Source organism: Lottia gigantea (assembly GCF_000327385.1).
Source record: "Lottia gigantea unplaced genomic scaffold LOTGIsca_83, whole genome shotgun sequence".
Classification (NCBI taxonomy): Eukaryota; Metazoa; Mollusca; class Gastropoda; family Lottiidae; genus Lottia; species Lottia gigantea.
Window position 1 is genome coordinate 947,770 of NW_008710756.1, and position 19,137 is coordinate 966,906.

General features: G+C 34.0%; 1 protein-coding gene across 1 annotated transcript in view; it reads right to left on the reverse strand.

Moving 5' to 3' along the window:
- Positions 1-3,781: 3,781 nt before the first annotated feature.
- The window catches only part of LOTGIDRAFT_236563 (hypothetical protein), a gene marked incomplete at its 5' end in the record, with an annotated part of 57,669 nt that continues 42,313 nt past the window's right edge, over positions 3,782-19,137 (reverse strand). Inside the window, 14 exons of the mRNA XM_009067556.1 lie at positions 3,782-4,349; positions 5,601-5,684; positions 6,247-6,321; positions 9,099-9,240; positions 9,656-9,756; positions 12,945-13,035; positions 13,425-13,534; positions 13,689-13,796; positions 14,079-14,225; positions 14,844-14,894; positions 15,230-15,322; positions 15,684-15,751; positions 16,293-16,368; positions 17,249-17,363. Coding sequence (XP_009065804.1) covers positions 4,224-4,349; positions 5,601-5,684; positions 6,247-6,321; positions 9,099-9,240; positions 9,656-9,756; positions 12,945-13,035; positions 13,425-13,534; positions 13,689-13,796; positions 14,079-14,225; positions 14,844-14,894; positions 15,230-15,322; positions 15,684-15,751; positions 16,293-16,368; positions 17,249-17,363 — 1,387 coding nt within the window. The 3' untranslated portion in view covers positions 3,782-4,223. The remainder of the gene's footprint in view (positions 4,350-5,600; positions 5,685-6,246; positions 6,322-9,098; positions 9,241-9,655; positions 9,757-12,944; positions 13,036-13,424; positions 13,535-13,688; positions 13,797-14,078; positions 14,226-14,843; positions 14,895-15,229; positions 15,323-15,683; positions 15,752-16,292; positions 16,369-17,248; positions 17,364-19,137) is intronic.

Below are 19,137 nucleotides of genomic sequence, written 5' to 3' on the forward strand. Positions count from 1 at the left end.
TGGCGATGAGTTGACTTCTTTCGACAAGTTCTCAGATAAAATTAAAAAATTCAAAATAACCTGCCTAAATTCAAACACAGTTGTTTTTGGTTGTAAAGGTGCTTCAAATTCTAAGTGAGCTTGTGTGAAGACAAAAAGCTCTTCATTATCATCATGTTTCTTTGTTTAGGAGCAGTAGACCTATCCATTTATCCAAATTACAATGTGGAATGTACCCGTAATTGAATAACCAACCTAGAGGTTACAGTCCATAATGCACAATATTGAGCTATGCTGGCTCAGGTACAATCAATTAAAAAAAAAATAATCTATAGACAAATAAATAAATTAATTTGCCTATTCAAAATGTAATGTAATGTAATTTGATCATACGATGATTGCGATATATTTCCCATTTCCAATCAAATGACCATTATTTGTCAACAAGATGAACTTGAAGAACTCACAAATTTTAAAACCAGTACTGAAGGCATCACTTTTATATTAGTCTCCTGATATTACTTCTACAAACTAATGCATGGAAAATTGAGAAGCTACAAGCTACACCATTCATAAATGACATTTAATTATTAAGCATAATTTTTGTTATCGATAACGATCTAACGCCATCACGTGACAGTCACATGATAATTCGATAATTGAACATCTGATACGGATGAAATATGAAATATGCATAGGGCGAGAATTTAAAGATTAAACGACACAAAAAATTACATCAAATTTTCAACACAATTCTGTGCTCTTTCTTTTATTGCATTTTCAGAAAACATTCGATTCATGTCTTTCTTAATTCCTTTTCATTTCTGTTTCTCTTAGTATGCAAGGCTCATTATTCGATCCGTATAATATCTTGGAATCCAGACAACAAATAATTTCAGTATCAAATTCGTAGTTATTTTAGTCCCACCCTCCCTACAAAAATTTCCATCATAAAATAGGAGTCAGATCGGCATTCTACCTTGATACAGTAAACCAATACACACTCAAAGTAACGCAACTGTATAAACTAGTAATATTTAGAAAGGCTCGACGGTCTCTAGCCTTGAGGAACTTTGGACCGTTTAGTACCTGACGTTAAACTCCATTCATTTCATTTGGACCGTTTAGTCTTGAAATAGCTTATTATTATTATTATTATATTATTCTCATTTGAGACGTGATAGGAGTGCGCATTTTAAATTGCAACCCAATTTTGGTTAATGAAATGCTGATAAATTGTTGAAATTTTACGTACGTTTTATTTCAAGGGAAGGAATTCTCTGCAATTTCATTTGACCACTGAGATTACTCATGCATTTTTTTTAAATCCAAATTTGCATATAGGCTAATGGAATCAACTCGATTACAATCCTGTCTCCCTTCTCCTTCCTCTCCGCATCCCCCTGCCCTCTTCTCCTTCATCTCCGTTCCCCCCGTCTCTCTTTTCCTTTCCCTCCGTTTCCCCGTTTCTCTCTGTCTCTCTTTCCTTTCCACTCTGTTTCCCCTGTCTCTCTTCTACTTCTTCTCCCTGTTTCCTTTCTCTCCATTTCCTCTTAGCCTACTCTCTTCTCTGTTAACCTCCTCTCTCATTTCTGGTTATCTTCACTCTCCTTCCCCTCTCTACTTTTTTTCTCTCTCACTTCTCTATTTACCATGTCTTTTCTTCACCCTGGATAACAGCTCCTGTCTTGTCTTTCCAACTTCATTCACCCCTTGTTCTTCCATCTATCTACTGGTAATTCTCTTCAATTGCCCTTGCCTCTTCCGTTCTCATAAAACTCCATGATCTAACTCTAAAGCGATGAAAACGAAGAGTTGTATAGAAGAATAGTTATTTCCCTTCAATTACAGACTGTGTCGTGGTCGCAAATGAAAACATCTAAAATCGAAAGACTAATTATAACAAAAGAAGAATATGGGAATTTCACCATTTTGCGATGTAGAGAAAAGTAACTAAAGGTTAAAACTTATTTTAAGTCTGTTGACAATCCTACTGACCATCTGGCAGAAGATAAGATTGGCTAAATGGATCAGGGGAAATTGAATGTTTAATCTTGCAGAACCATCATATTAAATAGCGATGTCTGTGTTTTCTTTGTTTACTCTGTGTTGCGTTTACACACACATGGAATAAGCCTTAATGAGTAATAGTGTTTTTAAAAAATTCTGCTGTTGGACCAATTGTATATAAAGTACCACATTCAGTGTACTGAAGTCAACTTCATACCCTGTCGTCCGAGTGGAACGCCAATATTCAATGCAGAAGCAATACAAATTCATTAAATGAAAGATATTTATTAAATAATGAAAATATTCAACAACTAAAATGATAACTATCAATATACAAAATAATGATTAATAACAATAACTATTTACAATAATAACAATATTTTACAAAACGATCAATAATTCTAACAAGTATCCCAGACACTATAAATATCTTAAGTCAAAAGTCAAATTTTGATTACTGAATCTTTAAATATTTATTCCAATAATTAGACACTGACGTCAAAAGTAAGAAATATATAAGATGGCAAGTTACATGATCAATAAGAATACATTTAATGGTAATAAATATTACTCAGTGTATATACGAGTATTTAACTAAAGATTTTGAATTATAAGCCAGGATTTTAAAGAGAATTTAAAAAGGTTTTCTTATTTTTTTTATCGGTATCGGGGACACTGATTACATCAATTTGCACCATTCAAATTTTCAATTTATCTGTGGATCCTGCAATTCCACTAAATCTAAGCCTTTGATGACGTCACTAATCGCAAAGTTATCACATATTGAGGCTTTTCGCGATTAATGACTTCTCCAAACGCTTAGTTTTTTAGTCGAATTGAAACGATAGATATCTGATTGAAAATTGAATACATATGAAATATTTAGAAAAACCTCTTTACAATCCCTTTAAGAATAAAATCTGACCGTGTATTGGAAAGCTTTTTCATAGATATTGGAGACGAAGCTTATTCCGACGATCTCTTTTTCCATTAAAGTACAATATGAGTCTTAATTCACTCATTTTCTGTCTGAGAACGTGTAACTCAATTTCTGTCTATTTGACAAGAACACGTTACCCAGTTTCTGTCTATTTGACAAGAACATGTTAGTCCGTTCCTGTCTATTTGACAAGAACATGTTACAATTTTCTGTCTATTTGACAAGAAAATGTTACTCAGTTCCTGTCTATTTCACAAGAAAATGTTACGCAGTTCCTGTCTATTTGACAAGAACATGCTACCCAGTTCCTTTCTATTTGACAAGAACATGTTACTCCGTTTCTGTCTATTTGACAAGAACATTTTACCCAGTTAACGTCTATTTGACAAGAACATGTTACTCAGTTCCTGTCTATGTGACAAGAACATGCTACACAGTTCCTCTCTATTTGACAAGAACATGCTACCCAGTTCCTCTCTATTTGACAAGAACATGTTACTTCGTTTCTGTCTATTTGACAAGAACATTTTACCCAGTTAACGTCCATTTGACAAGAACATGTTACTCAGTTTCTATCTATTTGACCCATCTTCATTACCCCATATGGTGCAGAAAAGTAGGACGTAAAACTCCACTCATTTCATTTCATATCTATTTGACAAGAACATGCTACTCAGCTTCTGTCTGTTTGAAATATCTTGATACCGAGTATAGGTCTATTTTAAAAGAAAATGTTACCCACTTTCTGTCTATTGAAAGGAAGACGTCAGTTTCAGAAGAACATGCTTCTGAATTTGAAAATAACACGTCCCTCATGCTTCTTAGTTGTGGCTCAGATGTAGCTTTCACTTGCAGATAAACATACTGTGTCCCATGCAACGCAATTTGTGGGACTTTCAGAGGAGCAAACTTAAAAATTTGTATCACTTGCAGATTAACATACTTCTCAATTTGTGTCCCATGCAATTTAGTTTGTGAGAGTTTCGGGCCAGCATACCATTCAGTGTTAGTCACTTGCAGAAGAGTATACATCTCAATTTGTGTTACTCCAGAATGGCAAATATCACTTTCGGAAGAGCATACCACTTGATGTCATTTCAGAAGAGTATGTCATTGAGTGCAACTTTCATGATGCAGAAAAACCGGTTCAGTCTTTGCTTCTTTAGAAACTGCAGGTATACAAATCAATGGCTTTTTATTGAGGGTAAAGGGTCTTTAACAATATTTGTTACATACAGGCGAATAAAAAACGCTCATATTTTCTAAACGAAGATCCTAAGAGTTGGTAAGGATTTTAAACACCGGTTTCAAGAACAGCAAGTTTAGTTAATCTTTCAGCATCTAATATCTCCCATCTATCTCTATTAGCTAAAACACCTTCTAACATTGGTTTGAAGTTAGGGTCCATCTTCGATAGATTCTGCAAACAAATATGGAAAAGAAACATTAGTACACCAGTCCTATATCGAAGTCAGACCAGAGGAATCTTTTTCTACCGGTAGGAGCTGCGCGAGAATCTATAAGAAATATCAGATTTTCGAACACAAACCGCTACCTGAAATCACAATGGTTAAGACTGCCTATGTGCAAAAATAAAATGAGCTTGTTTTTTGATTTAAATGTATTGTCTTTAAATTGACAGATTCGCCATTTGGGTGGGTTGATTTGGCTCTTGAATATATTATGTAAATAGTCCTCAGAAGTACTAAATATTTTCGAAAATTCCTTCAAAACTAATTTCATTTTCTATTTCTAAATAAGCTTTTTCTATATATATGACAGTATCAAGAAAAGACGAGTCGTCTTTTTAATTTTCAAACGCGGATAATTCTGAAGACACATGAATTTGAAAGCTCAAATTTCGACGGTGAGCTGTGAACATATTACTAATGACCTCAGCTAAAAAAAATCCCCTTTCTGGGACTAAATTACAATTGGTCAAACGGAAGGAGAATCTGTCCTTTTAAATAGTGCTTCTTTCATGTAAATAGTACAGTGTTAAAAACAATGGTAATTATAAAATCTATTATATGGCGTCGTTTCATCAATATCAACATTTAGAATAAATACTTCGGGTAAAAATTGGCAGTTAATGCTAATTACACCGTTAATATTTTACCAAAAATAGTCAAAGGCTTTGTTAAAATCACCGAATTATTCATAAAAAAAATAAAGAATTGTGAAATCTATGGCCTGTCATTTAATTTGAGAAAAGTTTTTATTCTATTTGGACGATTACCATACTTAATAGAGTATCATCAACTTGATAATTGCTTTGGCTTCAACATGAAAACTTTAAAATGAAATATTTGCTGACTTGGGTAATGTTTTTATGCATGGTAATTTGACGTAACTACATAGAACAGTGTAATGACTATCGATTTCAACTAAGCAGTAAAATAATCTGTTATTTGGGGAGATTGTGGTACTACACAAATCAATCTAAAATTAGATACAATTTCGTTTTTTTTCGTGTCCATTGTAATCTGCAAAATTCTGTTTTACAGAATCTCGTTCGAATGACGTTATATTTAAACCATGTCATGTAGAACAATGTCGAATATTGCAAATCGGCCACGGGGAGGCTGTCATAATACTCTACTTTGGGTTTCGCTATCCCACATTTTCTTCCAGAAAAACAATATTTCATCACAAAAGGCTGTAATTTTACCTTATATAACGGCAAACAAATACCATCAATCCAGGACATCTGTAACTTGGCGATTTCATCTTGTTTTTCTCTATCCATACATGCCTATTAATGATGAATACAAGGATTAGATGGCATTACTTATGAACACTGAAAGCTACAATTTGCACCATTCTAAATTTCAATCAGACGTCTGTGGTTCCTTCCATTCCACCAAAATTAAGTAATTGATGACGTCACTAATCCTAAAGGACCTTTTGTGATAAAGCATATTTTGCGATTAGTGACATCCAGTTTTAGTTGTATTGCAAGAACCACAGACGTCTGATTGAAAATTGGAATGATACAAATTGATGCTATCATTGCTTGATAAAGACGAAAGAATCATCGTCGAAACGTCGCAAGTTATTTATTAAAGTAATTGTTATCCATATAATTGTGTTCGTGTTAATATCATCAATTACTAAATGCCACTCAAGGAAGTTAACAGTGACCCAATGTTTTTTTTTGAGAAAACCTTATACAATCCCTTTAAGTCGCTTTCTTAACCTAGACCAACAGCTTGGGTACAGTTCACATCGGGTTCATTTATCTAGAGAGAAACTCGATTGATATTCCATCTACAGTAAACTTTATCATACTTTTTACGAGAGAAAAATATACTTACCATTGGTTGAAGATTAAGTTCATTCTTTTCTTTATCACCCTGATCAAAAAATTCTGCTACCACCAAATCAGCAGCCTGTAAGAGATATATACATACATAATGAATTCTTCAAAAGGATAAAATATTCATCTGATATAGTCTTCTAAATATTTGCTTTATCGATAAAATTGATTCAAGTCTCCCGAATCACTTAACAGAATGGAAATTTGACGGCTGGTTCAACTATTTGATAAAAAAATTTAAGTTTCTTTAAGGTATAAATGACGATATTCTTAATTCTCAAATCCTAATAAAATATCGAGAGGTTATTACTTAAAGTAATGCTACGTCTTAGAAAAGCAACAAAATAGTTAGACGCCTATATTCCTTAAAGGTTGTTAATCTAAATTATGTCTTTCGAGTTGCATATAAACTAGGCTACAATTAATTTCAAATGACACTTTTTAGATATTTTGAACCTTTGACTTTTTATTCTAAGAAAGATCATTCTGGAAACTACAACTCTATTATATAATCTTTGATTATCCTATAATAACCACAAACGTCACACAAGACGCATCAAGACAAGAATTGGAAATGTCAAAATCAAAAGAAACAATGACATTTTTTGTCTACTGAAGTCTAGTAAATAATACATAAAAATTAATTTAAACCTATATATCAAAGTTCACTTGTATACTGTATATTTTATTTGCCTTAGAAGATAAAAGACATGTTCCAATCAAAAAGAATAATTGATACCAAGTCCTGGCACCTTATAATATTTCAAATGGTCTTCTGACAGTTACTTAAAGGGACACATGCACCATTTATTTGATCAATCATACTCTAGTCTCAGAAATGGATTTTTTTAGACTATTCAATCAGTTATAGTGTTCTAAGCACACCGTCGAATCTGAGCTTTCAAATTCATGTGTTTCCAGAATTATCCACGTTTGAATGTAAAATTGACGACTCGTCAAAAGATATATATATAAAGAAATAGTGAGTAAAATTCCTAGGTTGTATTTTTGAAAGAATTCATGCGATTTTCGCACATTTCCAGTACTTCTAAACACTATTTACATATATTCAAGGCCCAAATCAACCCACCAAAATGGCACAACTGTCCCTTTGACGTAATCTTAGACACGTCAATTATATCACTGACTGAACCTGATTCAATGAAGGATTTTGTCTGACCATAGAATGAGATAATTAGCTCATAAAAATTGAAAAGACATTTTGCTGTAAAATGGGTTGAAAAGAAACGTTCAATATCGTCAAGCAACCATTGTATATTCGTCATTCCCAGTTACTGTCTGATGACTGTGGTTCCTGTAATTCAAGATAAACGCGATCATCCTATGGCGTCACTGTCCAAGGTAATAACATCTCTGAAACACATACAAACGTTGGAAGGCTTCTTTGGAATCTTTCTAACGAGACTGATGTATCCAAACACGCGCCGAACATAATATAAACATGCATCGATCATATTATAAACCTGCACCGATCATAATATAAACCTGCACCGAGCATAATATAAACATGCACCGAACATAATATAAACATGCACTGGACATAATAAAAACATGTACCGAACATAATATAAACATGCACCGATCATATTATAAACCTGCACCGATCATAATATAAACATGAACCGAACATAATATAAACATGCACTGAAGATAATATAAACATGCACCGAACTTAATATAAACATGCACCAAACTTAATATAAACATGTACCGAACACAATATAAACATGTACCGAGCATAATAAAAACATGTACCGATCATATCATAAACCTGCACCGATCATAATATAAACCTTCACCGATCATTATATAAACATGCACCGATCATAATATAAACATGCACCGAACATAACATAAACATGTATGAACATGATATGAGCATGCACCGAACATAATATAAACATGTACCGAACATAATATAAACATGTACCGAACATAATAAAAACATGCACCGATCATATTATAAACCTGCAACGATCATAATATAAACATGCACCGATCATAACATAAACATGTACCGAACATAATATAAACATGCACCGAACATAATATAAACATGCAACTGGAATAACATACACATGAGCCGAACATAATATAAATGAAATGAAATGAATGGAGTTTTACGTCCTACTCTTCTGTACCTTGAGGGCTAATGAAGACGGGCAACGCCATGCAGGTTGCCATGAGGGAAATTTTGCCAGGACAGCGGCATTAGCCTGCTCTTTTTGGATTTCCAACTGTCGAGGGATCTTTAACGTGCACAGCCCGTAGCACACGAGGCCTCGGTTTATTGTCCCATCCGAACGACTAGACGCTTTTTCCATGTCAGCCCCTCTTACCTGCATCACTGACAGGGGGAAACCGGGTTGAAAAATCCGAAGGTATTATCTCGACCTATGCCGGGATCGAACCCTGGACCTTCAGGTTAGTGAGCAAGCGTCTAACTCACTGAGCCACCGCGGCTCCCCGAACATAATATAAACATGCACCGAACTTAATATAAATATGTACCGAACATAATATAAACATGTACAGAACATAATAAAAACATGTACCGAACATAATATAAACATGCACCGAACATAATATAAACATACACCGACATAATATAAACATGCACCAAACATAACATAAACATGCACCGAACATAACATAAACATGCACCGAACATAATATAAACATGTACCAACATAATAAAAACATGTACCGAACATAATATAAACATGCACCGAACATAATATAAACATGCACCGACATAATATAAACATGCACCAAACATAACATAAACATGCACCGAACATAATACTGTTTCTGTTGCAATTAACGTACCTTTCTCTGTATTTCCCAAGGTTTGGTAATAGCAGCTATATCACAGGTGGTCATAATGATACTACGATAGATTTCTTTACATTCTCGATCATCTAGACTTCTGACTCCAGCATCAACCATGGAGAAAAACTTCTCTCGAATTCTGTAATAATATGGTTTGTACATCAATATTCAATATCATGAACGAATTTGAAGCGTTTGTTATCTAGTAATACATTTGTATCCTATTGTAAATAATCTGGAATAAGTTGTAGTGATAGAAGAATACTAGCAATTGGCGACAAACTGTGAATTTTCGTTCATTTGGTATAACCACTACACGCATATAAAGGGCAGAAATATTTGTCAATGGAATTCCTAAAATAGAATATTGCCTCTCAGTTGAGAATATCCTCGACCGATATCCGAAAATATGTTTTCTAAAGAGGCAGCGACTCCCTCGGCTTAAAAGTCGGCTTTACGCCTTTGTTTTAAAAAACACATTTTATCATGAGATGTCAGCAAAGGTACGCCCAGACTGTATATTGCATGATAAAAGAATATAAACTATTACTTACTGTATATGTAATGAAAGATCAGTTGCTAATATTGCGTGTTTTAATAAATTAATAACTTCACTATAATCATCCGAGGAAAAATTGCTAAAGATATTATGGCCCTAGACACAAATAATAAAATAATACTATCATTAATAACCGGATTTCAATTATCATAAAAACTATACATAAAAAAACTTATAAAAGTCACCAATAAGAGTGGATCATATACAGTACTTGTCGACCTTCATTAAATAATATTTACGATTCCCTATTCTATCATTTCAATGATCAGCAAAAAGTTCAATTTCTGTTTTGGGGAATTAATTAGACGTACATTAAATCAAGCTGTTCATGATATTGAGCCAAAATGTCATTTTTAATTTCCCATGTTTCATATGGAATGATGACGTCAATGACAAAATGAAACAGTTAAATTCCACATCCGGCTTGGAATATACGACGAGACCGAATTGCTTTACTGATTGTTATTAGAAATGATCCTCTATGTCAAATATATCTATATTCAAACACAATTACAGACAGATCTGCTGCCACAAGGTTAATTACTAAGACAATATTCCCGGGACCTGAGTCTTGATCATATCTAGGAGCAATTTCCTAGTAAAGGCATTTTAGTCTCACCAGTCGGTAAAGCGAGTTGGATTTTCGTCTGCTTGGCGATAACGGGCCATGGGTTCGAATTTTCCTCAAGGTAAGAAAAATTCCTATGCCCAATTTGTGAGGTTACTCTCATGTGTTTTACACACTTAATTGGATCTTCTGAGCATGGGGAAAAAGAAAATATTAACAATATGGACTCGATTATTTTCAACATATAAAGAAACAAATTAATATCTTGTTTTTGTTGGGTGTTATAGAAGATTCTCTCCTATAGGAGCAATGGCCAAGGTCACAAGATGAGAACATTATTTTACATCAATTATTATTTTGAGTAATAAAATGAAATTACAACAATGTCAATTCTGAAAAGACTGAAATAATACAATGCTTACAAATGATCAAAACATTGTTTAAAACACATAATGCAATTGTTTCAGAGAGTTAATGGGATGGGGTCTAATTTGCCATGGACGAGTAAACTACTTAGATTTTTGTTTCTTTTAAAAGCAGTAACCAAACGTTTAGTGAAAATATTCGGAAATTGATCTTGAAGTTGTTTGAATTTATTTATTTATTTGTGGATTATTGCTCAACATTTTTAATTTTCGGTCCAGTAAGTATGCTAAATTGAAAATCTATGATCCTTGAAAAATCGATAGCATCAAAAGTATGGAATCAAACAAATATCCTGTTATTTCGGTTTTTTTTTCTCTCCTTTAAGATGGTATTAATAAAGTCGATTTTTGCTTAAAATTCTTAAAGGGAATGTAAAGAGGTTTTCTAAAATTTGTCTGTGTATCGTAGACACTGATAGCATCAACTTACACCATTCCAATTTTCAATCAAACGTCTGTGGTTCCTGCAATTCCAAAATATACACTAAAATTAAGTGTTTGATGACGTCACTAATCGTGAAGGGCCTTAATATTATAATATTTTGCGATTAGTGACGTCATGAAACAATCAGTAAACCTCTTCACATTCCCTTTATGTTTTGATCCGGTATGAATAAATATGACCTATGCTATCAGTATAATTGGCAACAATTCGGGCGTTGTGCTAGTTGGTGCGCTTAGGTACGCTTTCGCAACTACATAGTAATAGTAAAGCATCGTGTGACCGAGCTTGGGTACTTTGATCCATGTATGTAGGACGTAAAACTCCATTCATTTCATTTTTTTGATCCATGTATATGAAACTTGGGTGGATCTTTTCAAGCAAGATACTTAATGAAATCTTTAATGAAATGCGTTTGGTTTAGTTTAGCCATATATGTGGTCGTTAAAAGTCCCTAATGATTTTCTTTACATATAAATTGATCTTAAAACATTGAAATAAAAGAGAAAAAAATATTGTTCAATAGTAAATTAAAGCCCGAGGCTGAAATCTTAGTGAAGTTTGCATTGATTAAATCATGCTGTACAAGACTTGTTTCTTAAATGTCAACAACTGCTTAAGGTAGACTTATTTTAGTACTTCTTTTTATATATTTTCAAATTTCATGCTTAACTTCTGGGTGGCCTTGTGACCCTGCTGAGAAGTAATGTTTGTTCTAGATACTTCAAGATAGCAACGTATTATAATATATCGTATGGTCTCGCCCATCAGTTCACAGCCTTTAACGAGATTCAAGAGATTTTCAAGAGGAAGGCGTATCAGAGACGCTCATAGCTTTCACTTGAACGACTACACTGTATGTCTGACGTTAGAGCGTTCTGGATTCAATGCATTCTTCATGGCTTATGTATATGCAGCTTGAATAATTTTGGAGAGGGTTTTGCCCTAATCAAGTTTTTCTAAAATTACAGGAATCATAGACGCAATAGTACAAATGGAAGCTATAAGAGTTTGTAAGGGTCTGTTACCGATAGATAGACGAGCAAGAAAGCATCTTATCCAATCTCTTTAAAATTGCGTGTTACAAAATTGACACGAGCTTCTTTTTAGCGAAATGTTTTAAGTACTTTCTCATGAAACATGGAATTTGAAAATAAATTGTCTTGTTTTTGAGAAGAATGTAATGAGTTTATTCCTACTACAACATTAGGATAGTATAAATCTTCTCGGAAAATTTCTCAGATTACGGAAGCACGTAGACCCGTCACACCGGAAAGGCGTCCTTACTACGCTGAAACTGCGACGGAGGTTTAACTCAGAGCAGAACGTTTTAAACCTGGCAGGAAACGTTAATAATCGTGCGGTGGTTATCGCCACTGATGGAGGATAGCTAGTAAGAACTGTTCTTTCTTTAGGACTTTCTCTTGCGTTCTCAGCGACCTGGTGCATTGCTAGTCGTCGTAAAATCGCAAATGGTTGCAGTCTGATGTGACGGGGTATTACAGACTGCTTATGACAACATAATTATCTAATCCAACGAACTGTACCAACCGATCCAAACGGATTTAAAAAATTATGGCACCAAATATGGTTTACTAATTATCCATACCAACCGTCAAAAAATCCGATATAGCGTACAATGGTTTTGCTTATATTATAGGTAACAAATTTTTATACGTCTGATTGAATTTGTTAAATTTGTATGCGTCCAAAACCAACAAACGGAAAACGAAAGTGCGCAAGGCGTTGCTATTATTATGGGTCATATATTTTCATATATCTGAGATAGAAATTATTGCATTTGGCCCTGAAGCAAAGTCTGAATGTAGTAAGTTATTGTTAATCTTACCTCACTGTTCAATATTATTATTGCATGGTTAAAATGATGGTGTTCTAAAGTTGCTTTGGTTCCGTACAATTGAGCTAAAGGCGAACTGGATCTGAAATAAAGTCAGCTTGAAGCAATATCTGTGCATCCCATCCCATCTGGTGGCTCTACAACTGTCACATATTCTAGACGAGGTGTTATTGATATGATCACGTAGCTTCTTAAATGTATCCAATACAATATAATACTATTTCAGATTTCAAATGAATAGTACAATTTTTTCCTTATACATTGTATATATTTTGTTTTCAAAAGCTATAAAGAATAACGGAGATAAGTTGTGATACATCTGGGTAATTGAACCAGAGACACAATTATTTTTGTCGAATCGGAGTCGTAGGATCTCTGACCTCGCTGTACCCTCAGGCGTGGTCCAGTGGTCCGATTCCTCAGACCGCCCCGCCTTAGATAGTATAGAATTCACCCACAGTTCATACTTACTTTTGTTGAAATGCATTGTTGGTACCTCGATGATCTAAATCATGACATAAACAAGCTACTGTTAACGCTAATACTTCTTTATCAGAGATATGTTTCCGTGTTTCACAATTCTACAAACAAACCGATAAAATATATTGCTTCGTTTCGTGAAAGTAGGAAAACAGAAAGATTATCTGAATATTTACGGAAATGAATGTTGGGCAATAAATATATAGGGGAAAGGTTAAAATGTTAACTAATAGAATGTAAACTTTACGCACTCACCATCATGGAAGTAAACATAATTTGACAAACATTAAAAGCATGTCGCCAATTATGATATGAAACATTTCTGTAGTTTTTTCTTACTGTTAATAACCATCGACATAACACCTAAAAATTACAAAACAAATCTTCATTCTTGATCTCCAAGTTCTTTTCCGAACCATGACCTGCCCAGATATACTATCACTTAAGCGTTCTGGTTGTTACATCTTAAGCTGGCACAGTTGCAGTGGTATTTCTTTCAATCATTAGGTGGAGCAGCCAGGTAGGGGCTAGAGAATCGCCGAGGAGGTCAATAGCATCAGACATTTAAGATTCCCAATCACATGAAATTTGAAACGTCGTTGGGAGTGGGGAGAGACCAGCCTATAGAAACGTCACATAGCTTACCTCGTAATCTATTCTGAATTTGCGGATAAGGCCTAAGTCTTTAAACATTCGTATTGCCGCTAATATCATTTCGTCACCTTGTAGACTAAAATCGTTGAAATCGAAACGGTTCAGTTTCCATGTGGTAGCTTCAGGCACTTGTTTACACTGGAAAACAAAATAGATCTTGATTATGTTTTTAGCGGTCACACGTCTCTTGCAGTTGGTAAAATAAGACCTATCTATGGAAATAGACTACTGTAAAAGAAACGTTCCAGGTATATATTTACATAAAATAAAGACATTTGTAGAATATGTTGGAGAAACAGTGGCGGCGTCAGTTGGGGTACAGAGGTGGTCTAAAAGAATAGTTTGCATCCTTATTGTATCCCTACTTTATTTTTAATAAATGTGACAGATAGGGTTTCTATACGTTTTCGCTCCAAAATATATGTCCGAACTATGAATACACCAAATTAATTCCTTTTGTCGAAAATTTTCTTGAGAGAATTTCTTAGGAGAACCATCTAAGACACTCCATGAGAGGCTTGCAACAAGTCACGTCCACAGAGTTGCATTTTGAATTCAGCCTCGACAGTTGTCCACCCATTGATTCAGTTGCACCCTGTTTGTACCCCCAGTCTCGAGAGGTAGGCGCTGCCACTGAGAACTCAAACATAATGAACATTTGTAGCTAATGAATGTGAGATTTTGTGTTTTCAATTCTGAGACGGAATTTTGATCATTTTTACAGCCATCTAAATTTCATAATAAAAAATGACCCACCTTAATGTTTAAAACATCATCGTTTGGTACAGATGCATGGTAAGATAGTGTCTGGAATAATCAAAGAAATAATTCATATTTCCCTAATTAGACTATGATAGCTTTAATACATCGTTCAATTTATTTATGTTTAGCTAAGGTACCTGTGTACTAGCTCATTCTGATCACAGAAACATCCATTGTGACAAACTAATTTGACACGTTAATTTTGTATGTTTGTTTCATGTCTACCTCAAACGATGTTCATGGATTAGGGTTTGGGTATGATCCTTGATATACACAAAGAAACCTTTGGAATTCAATGATCTGCATTTTGAAACGTCCTACATTCTTACATTGTCTTTGGATGCTGCATCACATGTAAGAATATGAGCAACGAGTCTTACCTCTAACGCTACTGCTTGCTTTGCAGCAGCCACTGAGACTTCCTCGTACAATAATGAATTATGAATACCTAATCCACAAAATATTGTAAAGGCCTGGAAATGAAAAAAAAAAACAGAATTAAGCGAAGATTAAGGTATGAATAAAATCATATAATAAAATGACAATTCATTTATAACGTTCTTATCATTTGTGCACCAAAACCATGGTTTCAGGTTTAGCAACGATCCGGTCAATGGAAATACTGGATAGTTTTATCTTTTGAATAAATTATTTGCTCTTTTCGCAATTGAAAGAATTCAAACAACACAAGTACAGTACTGAACCAAGCAGAATCTTGCTTGTTGAAATGTAATCAGTCTGCAATCCCTTTCACAGATAACTGCGTTAACACTCAAAAAGTTACATTAATGGTAACGTCTCGCCCCTTTCCACAGGGTAAAAATGAATCATTACCTCAAACAAATTCTCATCATGTTCATCAAACGGTTGACCATCTATTCTATTTACAATCTGTGCAACACCTACAAATAAACATCGATTCTTTAACCAAACATATTGTTACATTTAAATATATACTGTAGAGTTGAAGTGTGGTTTCATTTTCAAATAACTGAGGCAACAGCATCAGAAATGTACAAGTATGACGAGATACTTGTTCGTCAGTCCTTATTGTTGTTCGTCATATTTATGACCCTCAAGAAGTAACTGAACTCTGAGGATTTGTATCAGATCAGCTAGTTTGAATGCAATTTCAGATATACATTTATGACGGTCATCCGCTGATGTAGTGTCAATAAGCTTGAGACCAGTTAAAATGATAATTATATGATGAAGGCATTAATCATATGCATGCAGATTTGGTCGGAGTAACAGATTCATAATATCATGTTACCATGGTGTTACTTAGGTATGAGTAATTATGTTACTGGCAGAAATGGTGCATTTCAACCAAAAATAAAACCTTTCTAGATGACATAGCTTTGGTTACTAGTAAGATATCACCTAGGTATCACCAACAGATATTGGTCAACTTTCAATTAATTTTCAAAAGAGATGAATTACCAATTGTCTTCAATTCTCTGTTACGTATTGGTTTACATAAAATAGTTTTCGTGTGAAAACCTAATAATTTATCAGTCTGAAAAGAAGGAAGAGAAAAAATAAGTTTAAAATTTAATGGATTTAATATGATTCCGATATATCAAAATCATTGAGAATATTGTTTTGCAAATATGATGCACGTAACATTTAATTAACGCCCCATCTAAAACCAGTTTTGCATCATCTAAAACCACAAATATGTCGCACATAACATTTTATGAAACCATTAATATTATACCAGTTTTGGAAATATGACGCACATAACATTTTATGAAACACTTAATCTTATACCAGGTTTAGAAATATGACGCACATAACATGTAATGAAACGCCTCATCTGAAAACAGTTTTGCAAATATGTCACACATAATGTGCAATGGAACGCCTCATCTGAAACCAGTTTTTGAATATGACGCACATAAGATGTAATGAAACGCTTCATCTAAAATCAGGTTTGCAAATATGACGCACATAACATGTAATGAAATGCCTCATTTAAAAAAAATTTTGCAAAATATGACGCGCATAAAATGTAATGAAACGCCTCATTTAAAAACAATTTTGCTAAGAGTTTTGTGTGCCTATTAAGGCAATGAATGTCCCCCCGCACCTGTTCGAATTCCCTTGTATAGTAGCTTGGACTGACTGATCATGTTGAGAGCTAATAATTGGCTCCATGTAAGCTAAAATCGCTTGTTGTCCGATATTAACCAACATTGTCTCAAGGAGTAAGGTGTAAAACTCGAGATCATTAAACCTAAGTGGGGGTAGTTTTGTTCTTGGATCTTAGCAGAAACTCCATTCATTTGATTCTTGGATTGGATCTGAACCAAAAGCATGATAACTGACTTCCAAGCTTAGCTTGAAGTATGGTAAAAGACAAAAACAAATGTTAACAAACAGAAAAAAATGTTTACCTCGGGATCAAATCTGGCATCTTTTTGAGCATCAGCTATATTGATTGTTTCTTCTGTTATCAAAACTAATTCAGCTATTTTATTTCCGATCTGTAAATCTGTACAGTTATCAGGGCTAGAATATCAACCATCAACATATTAGCTTTATATATTTTAACCATCGACGTATATTAGCTTGATATTTCTTTAACTCGCTATATATCACGCTTCAATTCAGGTTAGAGGTTTTTCGCAATTATCGTTTATAGAATAGTTAAAAGATAAGTAACACTTCCGAGGAAGACGATTCGGCGCCCGTCTCGTCCATAATCAAAGAAAAGTGGATGTTTTTAATACGGTGTTGACAATCATTATGGCTAATGCTACTATTCCACTGAAACCACGAATACCACGAATTTATAAATTTTAGGATTCGTAACTGAGTCGTAATTAGTTAGTGAAATTCTTAACTGAATCGCATAATTATATTCTTAGTTCATTCTTACAATTCGTGAGCTATTGGGAATTCGTGGCAAAAGCTTTGAACTGTTGAAAGTTTCGGCCACGAACTCCCGATCCAAAAATGTCGTAGTTAATTCGTAACAAATTTATAATTCATTCTTAAGCATCGAAACTGACTTGTTAAGCATTCGTAAGCATTCTTAACTGTTCCAGGGCCAATGATACAGCTGTTACATCAATTTTGAAGCTGATGTTCAAGCATAGGTGATTTGTCAAGAACAGTCGAGAATTCATGTTTATTCGTACGTAATTCGCTCATACATACGTCATATTCTTAGCTGATTCGTATCCGATTCCTAACTTTTGTGCAGTATTCGTAATAGTTTCTTGAAAATCGTATTGAATTCCTGACAATATTCATGCGAATCTGTAGTACCTATATCGTAAGTATATCTTAGAGCCTCGCGAATTGATCCACAATGCTAAAATTCCGCGATCCCTCACGAATCCTAAAATAACAAATCTTGGCGATTCATGGAATTAGTGCTTTGTGTGGAGTAGTAGTAGCAAAGTTATCTTTCGAAGCCTAATCAGTCACTCTATTTGGGAGTCAAAACATCTGGAAAATCCACGTTGAATTCACCTGTGTATATCTATTCTATTCTACACGATGTCTGATTTGTACGCTGAAAAATGACACGGTTTGTTAAAATCAAAATCTTTAAAATGTTCAAGCTATTAATTGGAGGCGAAATCTTTCTCAAAAACAAAACGTCACATGAGATTCTAAATCCAAGAGAAATTTGAAAATCAGAATTGATTTGATGCGCTGTGACATAAATTTGGAGGTTCAACGTATAAAAATAACATTTTGAAATTTCTTAGAAATAAAGTGTTTTTCTGAGGGGGCATAAGCTTATTCAGCTTACATTTTAATTAGCGGCGGTCTCTATTATCAAGACTGAAATTTCACAAGCTTTTGCCGTTGTGGCAATGCCTTTTCAACAAAATGCATGTGATAATTAGTAGATCAAAAAAGTTCATTTGTTCTAAGAGAAAAAAGCTGATCAATGATCATCAATAATTGTTACCAGCACAAACATAAAAATATAAAAGATGTGATGCTATTATTGGACATGAATATTTCATAACTTTCCCATCAATTAGTAACATCTCATATTTCATAATAAATATTAACAGTTAAAAAGATCTATACTAATTGGCTATAAATAACTTATTACACTTGATCTGGAATCGGTTATATCATACTATATTATACTCAATTATTATTCCTTATATTTGGTCTGTAGAAAAATATTCTAGGAAACGTCATCTTTAGACACTATATTTTATGTATAACGCCACCAAAAGCAGATATAGCGTATAATGTCCATACAACTGGTGCAACACAAACCGCCCGTGTGAAATGAGTATGAAGATGAGTGACC